The sequence below is a fragment of the Mus musculus genome, chromosome 4, assembly GCF_000001635.26.
Source record: "Mus musculus strain C57BL/6J chromosome 4, GRCm38.p6 C57BL/6J".
NCBI classification, from domain to species: domain Eukaryota; kingdom Metazoa; phylum Chordata; class Mammalia; order Rodentia; family Muridae; genus Mus; species Mus musculus.
The window spans coordinates 130756552-130773790 of NC_000070.6; the positions used below are offsets into that span (position 1 = coordinate 130756552).

General features: G+C 44.4%; 1 protein-coding gene and 1 non-coding gene across 51 annotated transcripts in view; both read left to right on the forward strand.

Annotated features, from left to right (window-relative positions):
* Positions 1-17239, forward strand: part of Pum1 (pumilio RNA-binding family member 1) — a 118327-nt gene that overhangs the window by 93314 nt on the left and 7774 nt on the right. For 34 of the 50 annotated variants that reach the window (XM_006539296.4, XM_017320460.2, XM_017320461.2 and 31 more), the window contains 6 exons: positions 6203-6470; positions 7514-7643; positions 9370-9504; positions 12265-12402; positions 15321-15446; positions 16078-16199. In XM_006539296.4, coding sequence (XP_006539359.1) covers positions 6203-6470; positions 7514-7643; positions 9370-9504; positions 12265-12402; positions 15321-15446; positions 16078-16199 — 919 coding nt within the window. The remainder of the gene's footprint in view (positions 1-6202; positions 6471-7513; positions 7644-9369; positions 9505-12264; positions 12403-15320; positions 15447-16077; positions 16200-17239) is intronic. The other 16 variants (XM_006539294.4, XM_006539297.4, XM_017320459.2 and 13 more) reach the window with 1 other exon arrangement.
* On the forward strand, positions 9780-9862 carry Gm24091. Its single transcript, XR_003955474.1, has one exon. It is a non-coding gene; the product is annotated as a small nucleolar RNA SNORD103/SNORD85 (small nucleolar RNA).

Here is a 17239-nt window from a genome sequence, read left to right on the forward strand (position 1 = left end):
TGTAGTCCATGCTGAGCTTGGAAACACAGATTCACCTACCTCTGCCTCCTGAGTGCTGGAATTAAATTAAAGGCATGTGCCTCCACTGCGTGGCATTCAGCTATGAACATTTTAATGCAAGTGTTTCTGTTTTAGGCGTTCTTGTATGTTAGCTTTATGATCTGCATTTTATTTTTGTTGAGATGGGGTCTGGCTATGTAGTCCTGCCTGGCCTGGAACTCACAGATTTGCCCGCCTCTGATAGAGATAGCTCTGTCAGTGGACCAGGAATAGTATCTCATGGTGCTTTTTATTTTTCAGTTGCACTCCCAGCTTGTGATGGAAAGAATTTTGGGAGAGGGTTGAGACAAAGTATCTATAGGCTAGGCTGCTTTCAAACTGTATAATCCTCCCAGGGACTAGTTTTGTAGGCCTGGCTTTGTAGGCCTGTGCTTTTTTAGCCTTTAGTTATCTCTGCTCATTTAAAACTTTGGGTTACTTGAGTTATAAGAAAGAGATCTTTGTGTTCTCATCTTTTGCTTCTTCTATTTTAAAACCGGTGTCTTTAAAGTGTGCCAGGTTTTAATTTTGATGAAGTTCACTTTATTGAAATTTTGGTTATGTAGGAAATATTTCCCTATCTTCTAAATGTTTTACCTTTTTTTTTTTAAAAACTGCTTTTTGTTGTTGATGTTATTTTTTTCCTTTAAGATGTATTTTTGTAATTTTAAATTATGTGCGTGGGTCTGTGCGTTTGAGTGCAGGCCCCGCTAAGAGGCCAGTGTCTAGTTGTGAGCTCCATGCTGGGAACCAGACCCGTCCTGTAGGAGCGCAGCAAGTGCTTTATTGTTTTAACTCCTAAGCTTAGGCACTCATCTTGAGCTAATGCTTTCATCTTGTCAGTTAGGATTCATCTTGACGTGTGGCTGTCTGGTTTGTTCCTGCACTTTTTTTCTAGTAAAGTTTTGTAGTTTTCAATGTGTGGTTTATATGCTACTATGAGTGAGAGTGTGTTCTAGTTTAGGGTTGTTCATTTTTTTATTGAAATACTACTGAGTTTTGTATACTGATTGTGATGGTTTGTTTATGCTTGACCCAGGGAGAAGGTATGGCCCTGTTGGAGTAGGTGTGTCACCATGGACATGGGCTTTAAGACCCTCATCCTAGCTTCCTGGAAGCCAGTATTCTGCTAGTAGCCTTCAGATGAAGAGGTAGAGCTCTTAGCTCCTCTTGTACCATGCCTGTCTGGGCGGTGCCATGGTCCTACCTCGATAATGATACTGAACCTCTGACCCTGTAAGCCAGCCCCAATTATATGTTATATGTTGTCCTTTATAAGGCTTGCCTTAGTCATGGTGTCTGTTCACAGCAGTAAAACCCTAAGACACTGATTTTATCCAGAAAACTCATTGTTTTGTTTATTCTAATGGTCTCAGGCAAATTCCCAAGGATTTCTCTATAACAGCGCAGGAAGGAACATATATTTTGGCTGCATCCAGGTCCTGGGGATAGTATTTGTTCATTTGCCCTGAAGTTTGTTGACAGTTGGTTATTGTGGTGGATTAATGAGGAGGAGAAAGCTCCCCACTGTCACACGTTGAGGTTGTTTTGTTTTGTGGATGGGTTTTGATATTGTCAAGTACTTTTTGTCTTTGTTGATCATGGTAGGACTCATTTTGTGAAGATTTTCTTGAGTTATACATCTATATCAGTGAAATAGAGTATTTTGTGTGTGTGTGTGTGTGTGTGTGTAACGTTTTGTGCTACATGCCTGTTGCCAGGGTGGTCTTGCCCTATTGTAAGTATCCCAGTAGTTTCTGGAAGTTGTGTAGTACAGGTGTTATTTCTACTCTATTCATTTGCAGATTCACCAGTAAAAACCATTCTTTTTGTTTGTTTGTTTTTGTTTTTCCAAACAGGGTTTTTCTGTGTAGCTCTGGCTGTCCTGGAACTCACTTTGTAGGCCAGGCTGGCCTGGAACTCAGAAATCCGCCTGCCTCTGCCTCCTGAGTGCTGGGATTTAAGGCGTGTGATAACAGGCCCGGCAGAAAAACATTCTTAAGGTTTTTAATTACATTCTTTTATGTCTGGGTTTTATACACGGCTTTAGGTTTTTTCTGTCTGTTTCCCCTTCCCCCTTTCCTATTTCCCCTTTGTTTTTCAAGCCAGGGTTTCTTTTGTGTAGCTCTGGTTGTATTGATGAGGCTGGCCTTGAAATCAGAGATCTCCCTGCCTCTGGCTCCCAAGTGCTGGATTAAAGGTGTGCACCACCACCACTTGTCCTCACTGTTGTCACCACTGGATTTTGTTTTATTTTCTGAGATAGGGTGTTACTCTGGCTTTCCTGGAACTCGTGTAGACCAGGCTTGGATGTGACGCTGCCAAACGGCAGGTTTTGTGTCTAAGTCAGGTTCAGTAGTGGCGGTTGGGCTTTCCAGGAGATTTGTCCATTTCATCTTCATTTATAATACAGTTAGGACTGGTTCCATAGCTCAGCTGGTACTCCTGCCAGGTAAGCCTGGGGACCTCTGTTGGTTGCCCAGTCCCACACATACACATACACATATACGCACTGTATGCGAACACACACTCAAGCTTGGGAAAGATATACAGAATGTGAGTTTAAGCAAGGCTGAGGTAGCAGGCATCCCTTCCACATAGTCGAGCTGTTGTCACAGAGCTCCTCTGCAGTGTACATGTGGATTAGATGGAGCCTGTGGATGTACACAAAGAAGCTTCCTCAGGAAAGGTGTGAGGGTTGATGGCCACTCTGTTGTGGATGTTCCCAAAGTCGGCTGTTATTTCTGTCTGCCCTGCTTAGCCACACATCTCTTCTGCGACCATCGTGTTCCTGTTCCCTGGTTTGTCTCTCCATGCATATAGTTTTCTGCAGCCCCTGAGTTGTGCCTTAGAAAGCTCTTGAGAATCAGAAGTTGTTGAGAGAGTTTGCGTGGCTTGTACAGTCTGCAACCCTCAGGCTCTTGAACCTGGGTGAGTTGTGCCTGTTCCCACCACCACGGGTGAAGCACACTCTAGTCCTCCTGACTCTGTTCAAGGTGAAAAAGGCCTATCTTCTACCATTTAGGGGCTTTGTATTTTTGTTGAGACAGGGTCTTCCTTTGTAGACCAGGCTGGCCTCAAACTCAGAAATCTACGTACCTCGCCTGAGCTGCACTAGTACTGCAGGGTTGAGAGAGAGCCATATTTGGAGACCAGTTACTTTTTCTTAGCACATAGATAAAGTCTTTTCTGCCTGAACTTTATCCCGGCTGGACAAAAGCAACAAGAAGCAGGAGTCTCTCCCTGGGCACTGTCATCTATGAGTTTGACTGCCTGGACATATTTTAATTTAATTTAGGACTACCAAGATGTGTTAAAGCATCAATGAACACTGCAGCCTGTATTAAATATTGGAAGTGAGGATGTAGCCAGTGGTTGAGTTTTTACCTAGCAGGAATGCCCAAGCCTCAGTTCTCACCACAGTGAAGAATGTGGGGGGCGGGGGGGCTGGTGTAGAGGGAGTGTGGGAGGGGTGAGATGGCGATGCCTGGACACCAACCCTTTAAATAGCTATGACACAATATAAATAAATAGACCATGTTAGCCCTTAAATGCTTCAAGATACTGTCCAAACACTGTAGAAATGGGGAAGTTCAGTGAGCTTGTAAAAGCCCATGTTAATTGTCTCTTTCACAGAAGGCTTTCAGATGCCCAGCACCTGCAGGTAGACTGCTAGGAACTGGGTGGTTAACTGCTGCTTCCCAAATTCCTAATCCAAGAGCGATTTGGCTAGTAAATATTGAAAATCTGTTTCCTAGATGGTCTTTTCAGAAAGGACCAGAGAACTTAAGTGCTAAGCAAAACTTGACAGATTGGTTTAATGTATAGATAAATTCTGCTTGGCCCATGCAGAATACATTTGTGAATTGCCAGATTAATCACCTGAGAAAGTTTTTCTCTTTCAGAGATTTGTATATACTTTATTTTTTCAGTAATAAAAGAGCCAGTATGTCAAAACTTAAGCATAAATGTATAAATACATAATGTATGGCATAATATTAGCTATCATTCCCCCTAACCCTTTGAATTATATATTGGTATATTTTTGGCCACAGTAACAAAGTCTAGTTAATGTTAGCTTCAACAGCACTGCATTTATTAGTGCATATAACTGGAAATTCAGAGGTGTAGGGCAGTGTTGAGGGTTAGTTTGTTCCACCATTGACGTAGTTGCCAAGCACCTGGCTTCCTTTCAGCATACCTTCCGCCTTTTTCAGTGACCCACAGGCAAAAATGCCTGGCTTAACTTCAGAAGCTGTGTTTGTGCTGGTCTTCCATGGTCATGTTTGTTACGAGCACCACATCTGCAGTGCCTGCTGCCACACCGACCTTGTGACCATTTCTTTGTCCTTTCTCCAAGAACAAGGTTTCTTACTGTCAGAAAGAACAATCATTTGGCTGCTCTTTTCTTTTTAAACAAATCCACTGTGTTCAGAAGCAAGCACTGTGGCGGTGAGAGTTAGCAGTACCCTGAAGAGTGAGGAAGGTTGAGGTAACCGAGTCTGAACATGAGGCACATGGCGCCAAGGGCCTGGCTTCCTTCTAATCTGGTTCTTAGAACTGTAAATTGCATTTTTGGATGACCGGTTATTCCCTCTTAGTTCTAGTTTCCTATGGGGTAAATGTACCTGTGAAGAACTAGCTGTAGATGCTCACTGACTGTTCTCCACAGTGTCATGTTGAGCTGCTGTTGTTGTTGTTCCATTAGTTTGAGTGAGACCTATATTTTGTAAGTTGGGTCCTGGAATTTGTGGCAAAAGTCAAGTGAGCTGTCTTTCTGTGGTGCCTTTGCCTGCCATGCCAAGCTTTATCCAGAGCACATGTAGATGGAAGGGAGCAGCGTGTGCGGCATTGTCCGTGGACTGGAGTTGCTGTTCATCAACTGCGTTGTGGCTGATGCACTGTTTCTCTATACTTAGCTGTTTTAAGTTGGCTTGTTTACAGTGATTGGAGAAAATCACTCCTGGTGTTGGGGTGCACTTCAGTTGTTAACCTACTATGCTATTTTCCTGTGTCTGTGTGCATGTGTGCGACTGTGTCTGTGTTTTACCAGGTGGAGCCCAGTGTCATATGCATGTTAGGCACAGACTCTACCACTGACCCACACCCTAGCCCAGGCCTGCTTTTGTTAAGCCTTTTGGTCATGACAGCATCTTACTGTGTATGGATTTATAACCTAGTCACCAATCAGAGCAGCAGTACAAAGGGCATACGAGGCTGTTACTGCTGTATCACATAAGCTTTGTCTCGTAGAAAATGGTAAGAATTGCCTGTTGATGAGGACCTTAAACCTACCATCTGCCTTGGAATTGTTCCTTCACACAAAGTTTTCCAGGAATTTCCTGTACATAAAAGAGGATGTGTTGATTTCCTTCCCTCTGCTTGCAGCACCAGGACAATCCCAAGCAGTGCTGTATCCACACCCATGTTTGGCTGGGAGGGAATGTTGCTTGGAGTGGAGAAGCTCAGAAGGCTCTGTGTGAGCCGGGCGTGGTGGTGCATGCCTTTAATCCCAGCAGAGGCAGGCGGATTTCTGAGTTCCAGGACAGCCTGGTCTACAGAGTGAGTTCCAGGATAGCCAGGGCTACACAGAGAAAACCTGTCTCGGAACCCCCCCCCCCCCCCAAAAAAAAAAAAGAAATAAAAAGCCTCAGTGTGCTCGCTTTGTATTTTCTGAATCCTTACTGTAGGTGCTGTGCCTCACTTTATTTATTAAGGAAATACCATGTAGTGCTCCATTCTTTTTACTGGTTGGTTTTGTTTTCTCCTTTTTAGGTAGTACTGGGAATTGAACCTAGGTCCTAACACATGCTAGCAAGTGCTTCCTTCATCTTTGAGCTGTATCTCCAGCCTTAAAGCACTAATTTTCCTAGCAATGGTTTGCTAGCAATGGTTAAAACAAAAACAAAACAGTCAAATAAAAAAAGAAAAAAAACAAAATAAATATTTCTTTCTTAATTTCTGTGCGAATGTTTCCTTCAGATTGGTGTATGGGCCTTAGAAAGCCACAGTAGAGAGAACAATTGCCCGATGATAGCTCAGTGACATAGGAGGAGAGAGCTGGTGAGGCTTGTGGAGGTGAAGGAGCAGTGCAGTGGTGCGTCTTCCTCCTAGATGAGGGCCCTGATCGTGGACTCAAGTCTTTTTGTTCTATAACCAACAGGAGGACTCACAAACGGCAGTGGAAGATACATCTCTGCTGCTCCCGGTGCCGAAGCCAAGTACCGCAGTGCAAGCAGTGCCTCCAGCCTTTTCAGCCCCAGCAGCACCCTTTTTTCTTCCTCTCGTTTGCGATATGGAATGTCTGATGTTATGCCCTCTGGCAGGAGCAGACTTCTGGAAGATTTTCGAAACAACCGGTACCCTAATTTACAACTGCGGGAGATTGCTGGGCATATAATGGAATTTTCTCAAGACCAGCATGGCTCTAGGTAAGGACGTGTCTTTGGCCCACAGCATAACTGAAATCTGTGCTCTGGATTCCATGCCTCCATGTGGTATAGGGTATATACCACACCACAGACATCCCTGCCTTTTTGTGATTCACAGGATGCCTCTGCCTTGCCTCTCAGTGCTTGTTTCAGAGGGAATTGGTCATGGGGATCATTAGATGGCCACGTGTTTAAAATAGCTCTTATTGGTCTGGACCGTGGTTGTCTTTGAACAACTTTTTTTACCTTTATGAACAAGTACCCTGTGTTTCTATTTCACAAGAATCTATTAGAATGCTGTTGTTTGCCACTGGCTATGGCTGCACATAACCTATAATCCCAGTACCCAAGAGACAGGCAGGGGCCTTGCTACAAGTTCAGACATCTTACTGTACACTGGTTACATCCATCTCTATTCATGAAGAGGTAGCCTTCTCAGGAAGCCCAGTGCATAGGTCAGCACTGTGATGCCTCTTACGGAGGAGGCACTGTCATCCGGCAGAGTGGGTCCCCAGGTCCCAGGAGCACCCACAGCAGGTCTAGCACTTGCTCTCATCCCTGCTGCTCCAGGAGCTGCCCAGAGAGGTGCACTGGGCCTAGGGGTCCAGCGAGGTGAGGTAGTGTCACTCATTCTCCGTCCCATTTCTGTTTAGGGATACTCTTAATGGTCCCTGCTTCTGCTAGCTGCCTAGGCGGGTGCAGAGACAGCAGGGGTTTCCTGAAGGAGTAAAGCAGGGAGCACTACTTCAGAAGCTAGTGAATGACTCTTCATGGATAGGGATTATAGGATAGGGTTAAGGACCCCAAGTTTCTGTTGAGGGACTGCTGTCTCAGCACTTGGGGAGGCAGAGGCAGGATGATCTTTTTTATGTTTGAGGCCAGCCTGGTCTACATAGTGAGAACCTAAAAAACAAAGCAAAACCCAGTGCATTTATTGGGCCCATAGGCTGAGTATTGCAGAACTTCTCTGTCAAGTGACGCCCTCGAGTCTTTGCAAGTCTTCTCTGTGTGTGGTTTCATTGCCCCTTCACTCTGTTCTTCAGATTCATTCAGCTGAAACTAGAGCGTGCCACAGCAGCTGAGCGCCAGCTTGTCTTCAATGAAATCCTCCAGGCTGCGTACCAACTTATGGTGGATGTGTTTGGAAATTACGTCATTCAGAAGTTTTTTGAAGTATGTCTTCTTTTATTCTGCACTTTGACTTTGAGAATCTTCAGAGCATTTGATTTTTGTTGGCTTTTTGAAGCGCAACAGCTCATTCCAGCCTTTAAAATGAAGTGCTAGGGTCTTCTGAAAGAGAAGTGTTCAGTATTTCTCCAGTTCTTTATCGGTCACCATTGTCCTTCTCGATGTGTTAGATGCTCTGGGAGTATGGTGTGATAACTGCCTCTACAAGAGACCCAGCACAGAATATAGACCAGACTGGGCTTGAACTCACAGAGATCCACCTGCTTCTGCCTCTGTCTTCCAAGTGCTGGGATTAAAGGCATACACCACCCTGCCTGGGTGCGTTAAAAGAGATTGCTTTCTTAAAAAATAATGTTAATATAGGGGGGTTGGAGAGTTGCCTGAGGAGGGCATAAGATCCCTTGAAGCTGGAACCAAGTAGTTGTGAGCTACATGCCGGGTGCTGGGAATCAGACTTGGGTCCTTTGGAAGAGTGATGCTCACTAGCCCTAAGTGCTGAGCCCCACTCTGCAGCCTCTGCCTCAGTGGTACAGATGGTCATCGGTAGTTTAGCAGCATTACAGCAACAGTGTGAAAGTGAAAAACAATGAAAGATGCCTAAGGAGTTGGCTCCATACCCAGCCTCAGGCCACAGTGAAAAGCTGAAGCTGGGTGGGGACATCTTTTGGCCTTGCCACCTTCTTTTGCCCATTAACATGATTATGTCTTTGGAAGTAAATTAGTGATGAATATTGTCTGTCTGCTCCCTCTAATAAGTTCAAATTTCAGAGACTTGGGAACTTTTAAAATTCTTATTAACATTTATAATAATGCTATTGACATTGCTTATTGTTAGCAGCTTCAAGCTGTTGAATGACACAAAAACACTGAGAGAAAGGATTGGGTCTGGGAATAGTTGATGGAACTCTGAGCTTATCTGCCAACATCTGCAAATTTCTCATGGCTTCTTATTTGTATGAAGATTTAAAAGTGGTTTTCTTAGACTTTACCTGTCCACTTCTCGCAGACACTCAGTTGCTCAGTCCTCAGCTGTACTAAGAAACAGGCAGCTGTGCCTCTCTGATTCTCGATCTTCACTGCCATTATGTCACTGACTTAGGGCTAAAGGCTGGATGTCAGAACAAGTGTGGCGTGTGTGTGTGTAGTCTTGTGATTTAGAGTAAGCCAGAGAACTTCTCTAGACCCGTGCGTGGAATATATAGGCTTGGGTAGTCTGTGATTTTGTATTCAAATGACTACAAAAAGCCAAAGTTGGAAAACAACTTTCAGGAGAACTTTGTCACATTTCGGGTTCCTTGACTTCTCTTTTCAAAGGCTTCCCGTTACTGTCAGCAGTCCTTGAAAACCACTAATCCATGAAAGTGTTGTCTGTACTTTACCTCACACTTGGCAGAGTGACTTGGGTGAAAGGCTTGCCAACCACAGACCTTGCACATGTCTGCCTATGCAACACAATTAACTACATCACTCCTGGGTGTATGGAACCTTCAAGACAGTCCCATCCCTGCTGCTGGCTTGGAATAACAGGTGTCTAGCTCCTTCCCTTCAGAAATTAATGTTAATGCTTTAATTCTTCAGGGTTCTTTAAGGTATGGTTGATTGTAGGCAGGACAGCAAGAGGCAGAGGCTGGGCACAACACAGGTTAAGGTTTGTTTTCTCTGGTCTTTCTCTTTTACTCAAGTAATAGTGTCTCTCATACATCATGTCTAGTTTGGCAGTCATGAACAGAAGCTGGCTCTGGCTGAACGGATTCGAGGCCATGTCCTATCATTGGCACTGCAGATGTACGGCTGCCGAGTCATCCAGAAAGCTTTGGAGTTTATTCCCTCAGACCAGCAGGTAATTGTAAGTTTCCTTTTCACTTTTCTCTTGCTGTTTCTCTGTGATTCGTGCAGTGAACTGTGAAGACTGTCAGTATGGAGGTTCTTTGCTGGTTTATGGTTGTGTCCATGGCTTGCCATCAGCAGAACAAGCAGGAATTGCCCAGTTAGTTTACAAGATTCTAATGGTCAGATAGTTTGCAGCCTCATCTCTCTGGTTCCAGTGTAGCCTGAGTAGCTAGTTTTACAGGGAGGTAAATCTGAGCTCCCTCAGCCTTCTCAGCGGAGGGGTTGCTATTGTCTGGCGGTGATGACCCACTTGCCCTCACTGAGGACAAAGTTCGATAATGAGAATCTTTGTTATGGACTCGTTCTGAGCCAGACAGGATCCCACCAGCTCTGATTCAGACCAATTCCACTACCAGCCAGTGTGCAGATGGTGGCAGTTGAAGGCTGGTAGAGCCTGGAGCACTTGAGGCTGAGTCTCACACCTTGTTGGTGTGTGAAGGTGCTGTGAAGGTGAGTGTGATTGGAAACAGACCTCTGGGCCAGATGTGCAGAACAGATAAGAAAGCACTATCTGGCTGAGTGTGGATGTACACAGTAAAATTCAGGCACATTGGGAGCCAAATGCAGGAAGATCGCCCTAAGTTTGAAGCCACCCATAGAAAGCTAGATAGCCAGACCCTGCCCCCACTCTCCAAGAAAGGTGCTATTTGTAGTCATAGGCAGACCTGAGGCTAGCATTAGTTGTTCATTGTCATCTGTCATTCACTTGGGCATTATGAGTTTTAATAACCTCAGGGTTTTGTGACTCAGTGACTCATCATTAATTCTGTTGCTTTTTTTTCTCCACATGGAAGCTTCTTTTCTATCATGATAGCCACTTACCAAAAGCACCCTTTTCGTGGTGTCTTCCCCGTCTCACTGAGCAGCTGTTTTGCCAGCTTTCCCCCCTTTTCATGCCTTTCCCAGAAGCTCTTCTTTTCCTCTCTGTCCTTTTCTCCGATTCTTCCTCTTCCCACTTTTGTGGCAGTGCTGGGGTTGAAGCAAGGGCTTTATACAGGTTGGATAACTGCCCACCACTGGCCTTGAAAGACTTCTGCCTAGCTTGGCCTCCTCTGAGGAGCTGGGGTCACGGGCTTGTGCCACCAGGCAGAGTTCTTACATTTGTCCTTTTAATAGCCCTGTTTCTCTGTGGTGCCTTGGACTACTTTTCTGCTGTGGACTATGCTTTATTTTAGTAGTCAAGTTTTATTGGTTCTGTGAGTATGTATCCCTGGCCAAAAATAAGGCTCTTCTTTGGTGTTGGGTTAATACATGCTCCTTTGACTAAGTCATTGTGATCATGAATGTCTTCTATTAGAGGATGGCTCATTTACTCTGCAGTTAGTATCTCAGGGATCCAGTCACAGTTCATAAGTGGTGCCCTGTTACTAAAGTGGCTGTGGCATTCTAGCAGAAATACAGATAAGTACAGATAGAATCAGCAGACGCCCAGCCAGCCAGGTCCTGCATTTCCATATAGGTGACATGAGGCAGGTAGTACCCATGAAAAAGGCTCCAGTCAAAATCTCAGTTGGTTCCAGCACACACCAAACATCCATTGTTGCTGAACATGTCTATCTGCTGTCTTTATTCACTTTTTGGACACCATTACTGAACTGAGAAAACCATTCCTGCTGACTTTTAAATTGCGAGCCATCGTGTGACTGCTCTGAAATTTGTTTTCTATTGCTTTGTGTCTGTCCCCGTGTCCCTTGACTCTACCAGAGGTAGGAGCCCTTTGAGATGTGATAATTGACAGGTGGTTTTCTCGCAAACACAGGCTGCATCATGGCGCCCCATTCCTTGTGTTTGAGGCTTGGTAGTCCAGGTCTTTTGGAACAGATTTTGTAACTTGTCTGCTCCCATGCTTCCTACGTGATCTGTTAGGAGGGAGCTATATAGCACACCCAGCTCTTGGATCTTTCTCACCTGGGTAAAATCTAGAGTCAGCACTCTTATTAAAAATAGACGCTTACATGGTTGTCATGATATAAGTGTGCTAAATTGTATAAGCTTTGCAATCCTGCTCACCTCATGACTTTTTTCTATTTGAAGATGACTTTGGTAGTTTTTAGGTTTTTAGAAGTCTCGTGTAGCTCGGGTCGGCCTTGAACTTACTTATAGATAAAACTGGCCTTGAGCTCTTGATCCCATTGCCGTCCCATCAGCACTTAAAGTACAGGTTGTACCATCCAACCCCGGCATGTTTTTTTTTTTTTTTTTTAAATTTATTTATTATATGTAAGTACATTGTAACTGTTTTCAGACACACCAGAAGAGGGCATCAGATCTCATTACAGATGGTTGTGAGCCACCATGTGGTTGCTGGGATTTGAACTCAGGACCTTTGGAAGAGCAGTCAGTGCTTTTAACGGCTGAGCCATCTCTCTAGCGCCCCCCCCCCCCCCCCCCCCCGGGCATATTTTTCAAAATAGGTTTTGATAGTTATAGTGTAGGCTGGCCTAGAAGTTGCTGTGTAGCAACTCCAATCCTGCCTCAGCTCCTCAGACCTGGAGTTAGAGGTGTCTTCCATTACACCCTGCTGGTGTCATGCTGTTAGTGCCTCGGCAAGTTTGATGTCCCATCTGCTTTCTCTCACTTGCTGTGTTGCTACTTGGCTATAGTTGACTTTGATTGTCGGATCTGTGCAGTGCTTACTGCTTGTTAGGAAGTGGGGCTATCTGGATGATTGCTGCCTGTGATTCTGGTGGTGCCTTCTCATCTTTGTCTCCAATAGAACGAGATGGTGCGGGAGCTAGATGGCCATGTCCTGAAGTGTGTGAAAGACCAGAACGGCAACCATGTGGTTCAGAAGTGCATTGAGTGTGTACAGCCCCAGTCTTTGCAGTTTATCATCGATGCATTCAAGGGGCAGGTAAGTCACTTAGGGTCATGTTGTCAGTCAGAAGCAGTCATGTGCAGTGGTTTCAACCTGAACATGTGACCAGGTCTCTTCCCTTTACCCTGTGGGGGGTCTGCCATTGGCAGCAGAACTGCTAAGATGTATTCATATCTGAAGGATTATTTTTTCCATGGCTAGTTATTTTCCCGATTTTTAAAATCTTTTGTTATATAAAAAATTAAGATAGAATCTAATAGATCATGATTGAATGCATGTTTAAAATAACCAAGTACCTTTGCTTACAGCTGAGGGTGTGTGGAGCTTGATGATCTGAAATGTGCAGAACACTCACCTCCAGGCCCGTCACTGATTTGTTGTTGAAATGTAATCTTACCATGTAGCCCAGGCTAGGCTCCCAATTTGGAGTATTCTAGCCGTTCAAGTGGGTATGGACATGCCTGGGCTAAAGTTGTCATTTTATTATGCCATTAATTTTCTGAGTGGCTCTAAATTGGATATAATTGTTAGTTTTTTTTGGCAAAAAAAAAACAAAAAAAAAAAACAAAAAAAAAACACACACACACAAACAAACCAAACCAAAAAAAACTTTCCCACCTTGCTGTAGTTAATGGGATAGGGCATTAAGCAAACTTCCTTTTTTGGGCATTTGAATCAAGAATTTTTGTTTTTTTTAAGGAGGAAATATTTCTCAAAGAAGTGCTTAAATGGCTTAGAGTTCTTTCAGGACAGGAGTCTTGCTCACTTACCACACGCTTAAGATGACAAAGAACCTAGGGGATACTGGGAGTTTTAGATCAGTTGTGGGGAAAGAGACATTGGAGCTGGAGAGATGGCTCATTGGTTATGATCATTTGTTATTCTTGCAGGAGACATGGGCTTGGTTCCCAGCACCCACATGACCACTCACAGCTGTCTGTAACTAGTTCCAGGGGGTTTAGACACCTCTTCCTGGCTTTGGTGGGCACACATACATAAATACAATCTATTAAAAAAATTAAATGCATATAATTTAATCTATAAAAACATTAAATTAATAACAGTATGTACGGATAGTAAAACCAAGGAGAAGAATGACTGCTGTGCTGTTTTTGAGGAGTGGTGAGGAACTCTGGGCCCACAGCTGCACTACGGTGTGCTTCAGCCACTTTGGAAATCAACGATAACAATCATCTTAGATTTCATTATTTGTATTTCTTTGATCTAGCACTTGGCTAATAATCTGGTGAAAGACCTATTTAGCATGTTTTAATTAGCAGTAGGCACACTGAGGTAAAAAAAAAAAATTAAAAAAAAAAACAATAAAGATGCAGTGTAGATGTCTGTGAGCCACTGTCTAGGTGCCAGCAACATGCTGGGTAGACATTCTAGCCAGGGAGGTCTGGAGACAGCCCTAGTCTTAGAAGTGGGTTTTGGAAACTATGGTGCCAAGTGAAATTAACTGCTGGTGTTGGAATTTTTATGTTCCTAATAAGTCCATATAAAAGACGCGCAGTCCAGATAGGTTATTGATAAGCTAAATGCCTAAATTGTGCAAATCTAGGGCTATTTTCCAACTTATTCCCCAGCTATCAAGCCCCTTGTTACTTAACTGTTTCTCCCTGCCACGTGGTTCTGGTCTGTGGCAGCTTCCTCCTCCTCGGTCCCTCCACCCACCACCACCCCCACCCCCACCCCCCACCCCCCAAAAATAAAAACAAAAAACAAAAAACTCCAGTGCCACCTTACTCCCTCCACTGCCCAATCGCTGGCTCTGGCCTTTTATTGACAAGTTACATTGGGGAGAAAGGTCACATGACATGGCTTGAGTACGTGTGAGCATCTTCTCATTGGGGTCAGCAATATTTTGAGGACCCAGTGTTAGCATTAAAATACAAGCTGCATTAGACCGACCCACCCACTACAAGCTGTTGTAGACCATGAGCAGGCTGTGTCTTTGCAGATAGCAACTGTAGGGCCATGCAGCTATCGAGATGAGAGTGCTTCATGCACTGAATCCGAGGAAGGTCCTCTCAGTGCAGTGCTGCCACTGCTGCTTGTGGGAATCACCACACCACTACCACCACCACTTTGGTGTTTCGATTGAACCTCATGATACTCCTATCCTGGTTTTCTGCGTTCTGGGATTAAAGACATTAACTCTTGTGCGCTCACATTAGTACTTTCTAGGAAAAGCTGGAATCAGGATCCTGGGGATGTAGGCTTGGGTTGCGGCTCAGTGGTGGGGTGCTTGCCTAGTACAAGAAAGAACCCCTGGTTCAATCCCCAGTACCACAAGAGTCAAATCAAAGAGGACAATTAAATGCTCATGTACTTTCTTATTGCTCTGAACCTAACAGCACCCCAGCCAGCCTTTTGTGCAGCTGTCTGTTTATATGGAAGCATTTAGATTTAATCATCACTCCTGATATGTGGGCTTCTTTGTGGTGTGCCTGCACAGGGAACGAGCACTGTACCAGTGAGCTCCTGCTGGAACCTTTTTGTTTAGTTTTGCTACCCTGGAGCAGATCCCCGTCTGCCTCTAGAGTGCTGAGATTAGAGGTGCTAGCCACATGTCCAGTTTGTCCCCCTCCTGTTTTTCATCCTATCTTTTGGAAAGGCAATTGCTTGACACTTTCGATTTTTTTTTTTTTTTTTTTTTTTGTTTTGTTTTTTGAGACAGAATTTATCTCTGTAACTGACTGTCCTGGAACTCTAGAACAGGCTGTTGTGGACCTCGGAGGTCTACCTGCCTCTGCCTCCTAAGGAGTTTGCATCACCTTGACTCATTTCCATTTCATTTTAGACTTCTTGGAAAAGTTGGTTTCAGCTACTTCAGACACTTACACGCATTTCTAAACAACATAAGTGGGTTAAGTTTGTCTGTGAAGCAGGAGGGGTGGGTTAATGATGTGACCTCACTGAAGTGATTGTCTCGGATCTGTCTGCTTCAGGTGTTTGCTTTGTCTACGCACCCGTACGGCTGTAGGGTGATCCAGAGGATCCTAGAGCACTGTCTCCCTGACCAGACCCTCCCCATCCTGGAGGAGCTTCACCAGCACACAGAGCAGCTTGTGCAGGTACTGTGGTTGCCAGGAGAGGACTCCTATAGGCCGGGGGCGGGGGGTGCCTTAGCATGTCATCAAAGCCCTTCAGATCTTTGTGTGTTCCAGTAATATATAGACAGTAATTAGAAGCCGTGCCCTTTGAGTTGGTTGAAGGTCTCCACTCCATTGGCACACAAACCAAATGGTGGTTGATTCTTCTTTGGCATTTGCCTCTTCTACTAATAAATACAGTAATGAAGAACCTTTGCACTTTCTATTAGAGGAAAACATTTCTCTACTCCTCAAATAATCCTTCCCAATTCTAAAATAATTATAGATCTACTTTTTTGTAGTTAGTCATTTGTGAAAAGCCCAGGTAGAAAGTAGGTCCATAAATATATAAAGAAAAATAGTCTGCTGTCATGTCACAGTGTGTTCTTGTTTTGTAATAAGAGAGAATTGTTACTACCGATCTATTTACAAATTGCTTGCAGGTCCCTTCCCATTCAGATGCACTTCAGAGCTGTTATGTCATTACCCCATCCTCTGCCTCACGAGAGATAAACAGTGATTAGATGGAGAACTAGGAATCCACAGAACTGTTTTTTTATGTATTTTTTTCTTTGTTTTTGTTTTTTTCCTGTTTTTTTTGCTTCTCAAATAGGATCAGTATGGAAATTATGTAATCCAACATGTACTGGAGCATGGTCGTCCTGAGGATAAAAGCAAAATTGTAGCAGAGATCCGAGGCAATGTACTTGTATTGAGTCAGCACAAGTTTGCAAGGTGTGTGCTCTGGGGAGCAAGGATTGGGCAGCTCTCCAGCTGTAGAGTCGTTCCCTAAGTTCTTACATTCGTGTATGTGTGTGTGTGTGTGTGTGTGTATGTGTGTGTGTGTGTGTGTGTGTGTGTGTGTGTGCGTGTGCGCGCACACGTGTGCACCGCACCAGGTCTATGTATGGAAGCTAGAGGACAATCTGGGGGAGTGGGTTCTCTTTTTCTATCTTACAAGTAAAAAGCAAGCAATATGTTAAGTGCTCTTTCTACTCCTTTGCAGTTGCCAAGGGAATCTAAGGGCTGTCTCCAGCATGCCGTCCTGTGGCGTTTGTTTCCTCCCTTGGGTGGGCATTGCGAGGTGTTCCCACTCACCTCCCTCTTGACCTGAACGGGCCTTTGTCAGCCCTGCCCAGGCCTCCGCTTCTCAGCTTCCGAGTGGCAGGCTTGGGAAATCATAGCCTCCCATGCCTCTGGTCTTCTGAGCAGATTCGTTATTTCTCACTGCTCATAGAACACAATACTGCTCAGCTTTCCAGTATTTTCTTCCCCAAGCTTTTATGGGATTGGCTAGACAGATAGCATGACTCAATGGTTGTAGGTTCTTACATTGATATTTATTAATACTCACTTTTAATTAGGGAAATCTTTTTAAAACTGTGTTTTTAGAATTGTGTGGGTGCATGGTGTGTGGTATGTGTGGGTGTTCATGCACATCTTCCATGGCCCCCATGTGGAGCTTAAATGGAGTAGATTAATCAAAGCACTTATGTGTGACTTAGTATAGAGAGGCTGGCAGGCCACATGCCTGCAAGGGTCACCTTTGGAGTTATGTTTCTTGAGGTTATGTCTGCTTTAGGTAGGTGTGGCTTCTTTTCAGTCTTTTCTTTTTGAGGATTTGGGACCCAACACTCTCCTTTGCCCCAGTCCCCACCAGCTCGGTACTTATTCTAGGTATTGGGTATTGGGCTCAATGACAGTGGCCCACATAAGCACATGCTGTTGTTGACTTGCACAGCTCTGTGCCCATGGGACTGCGGTGAGGATACATG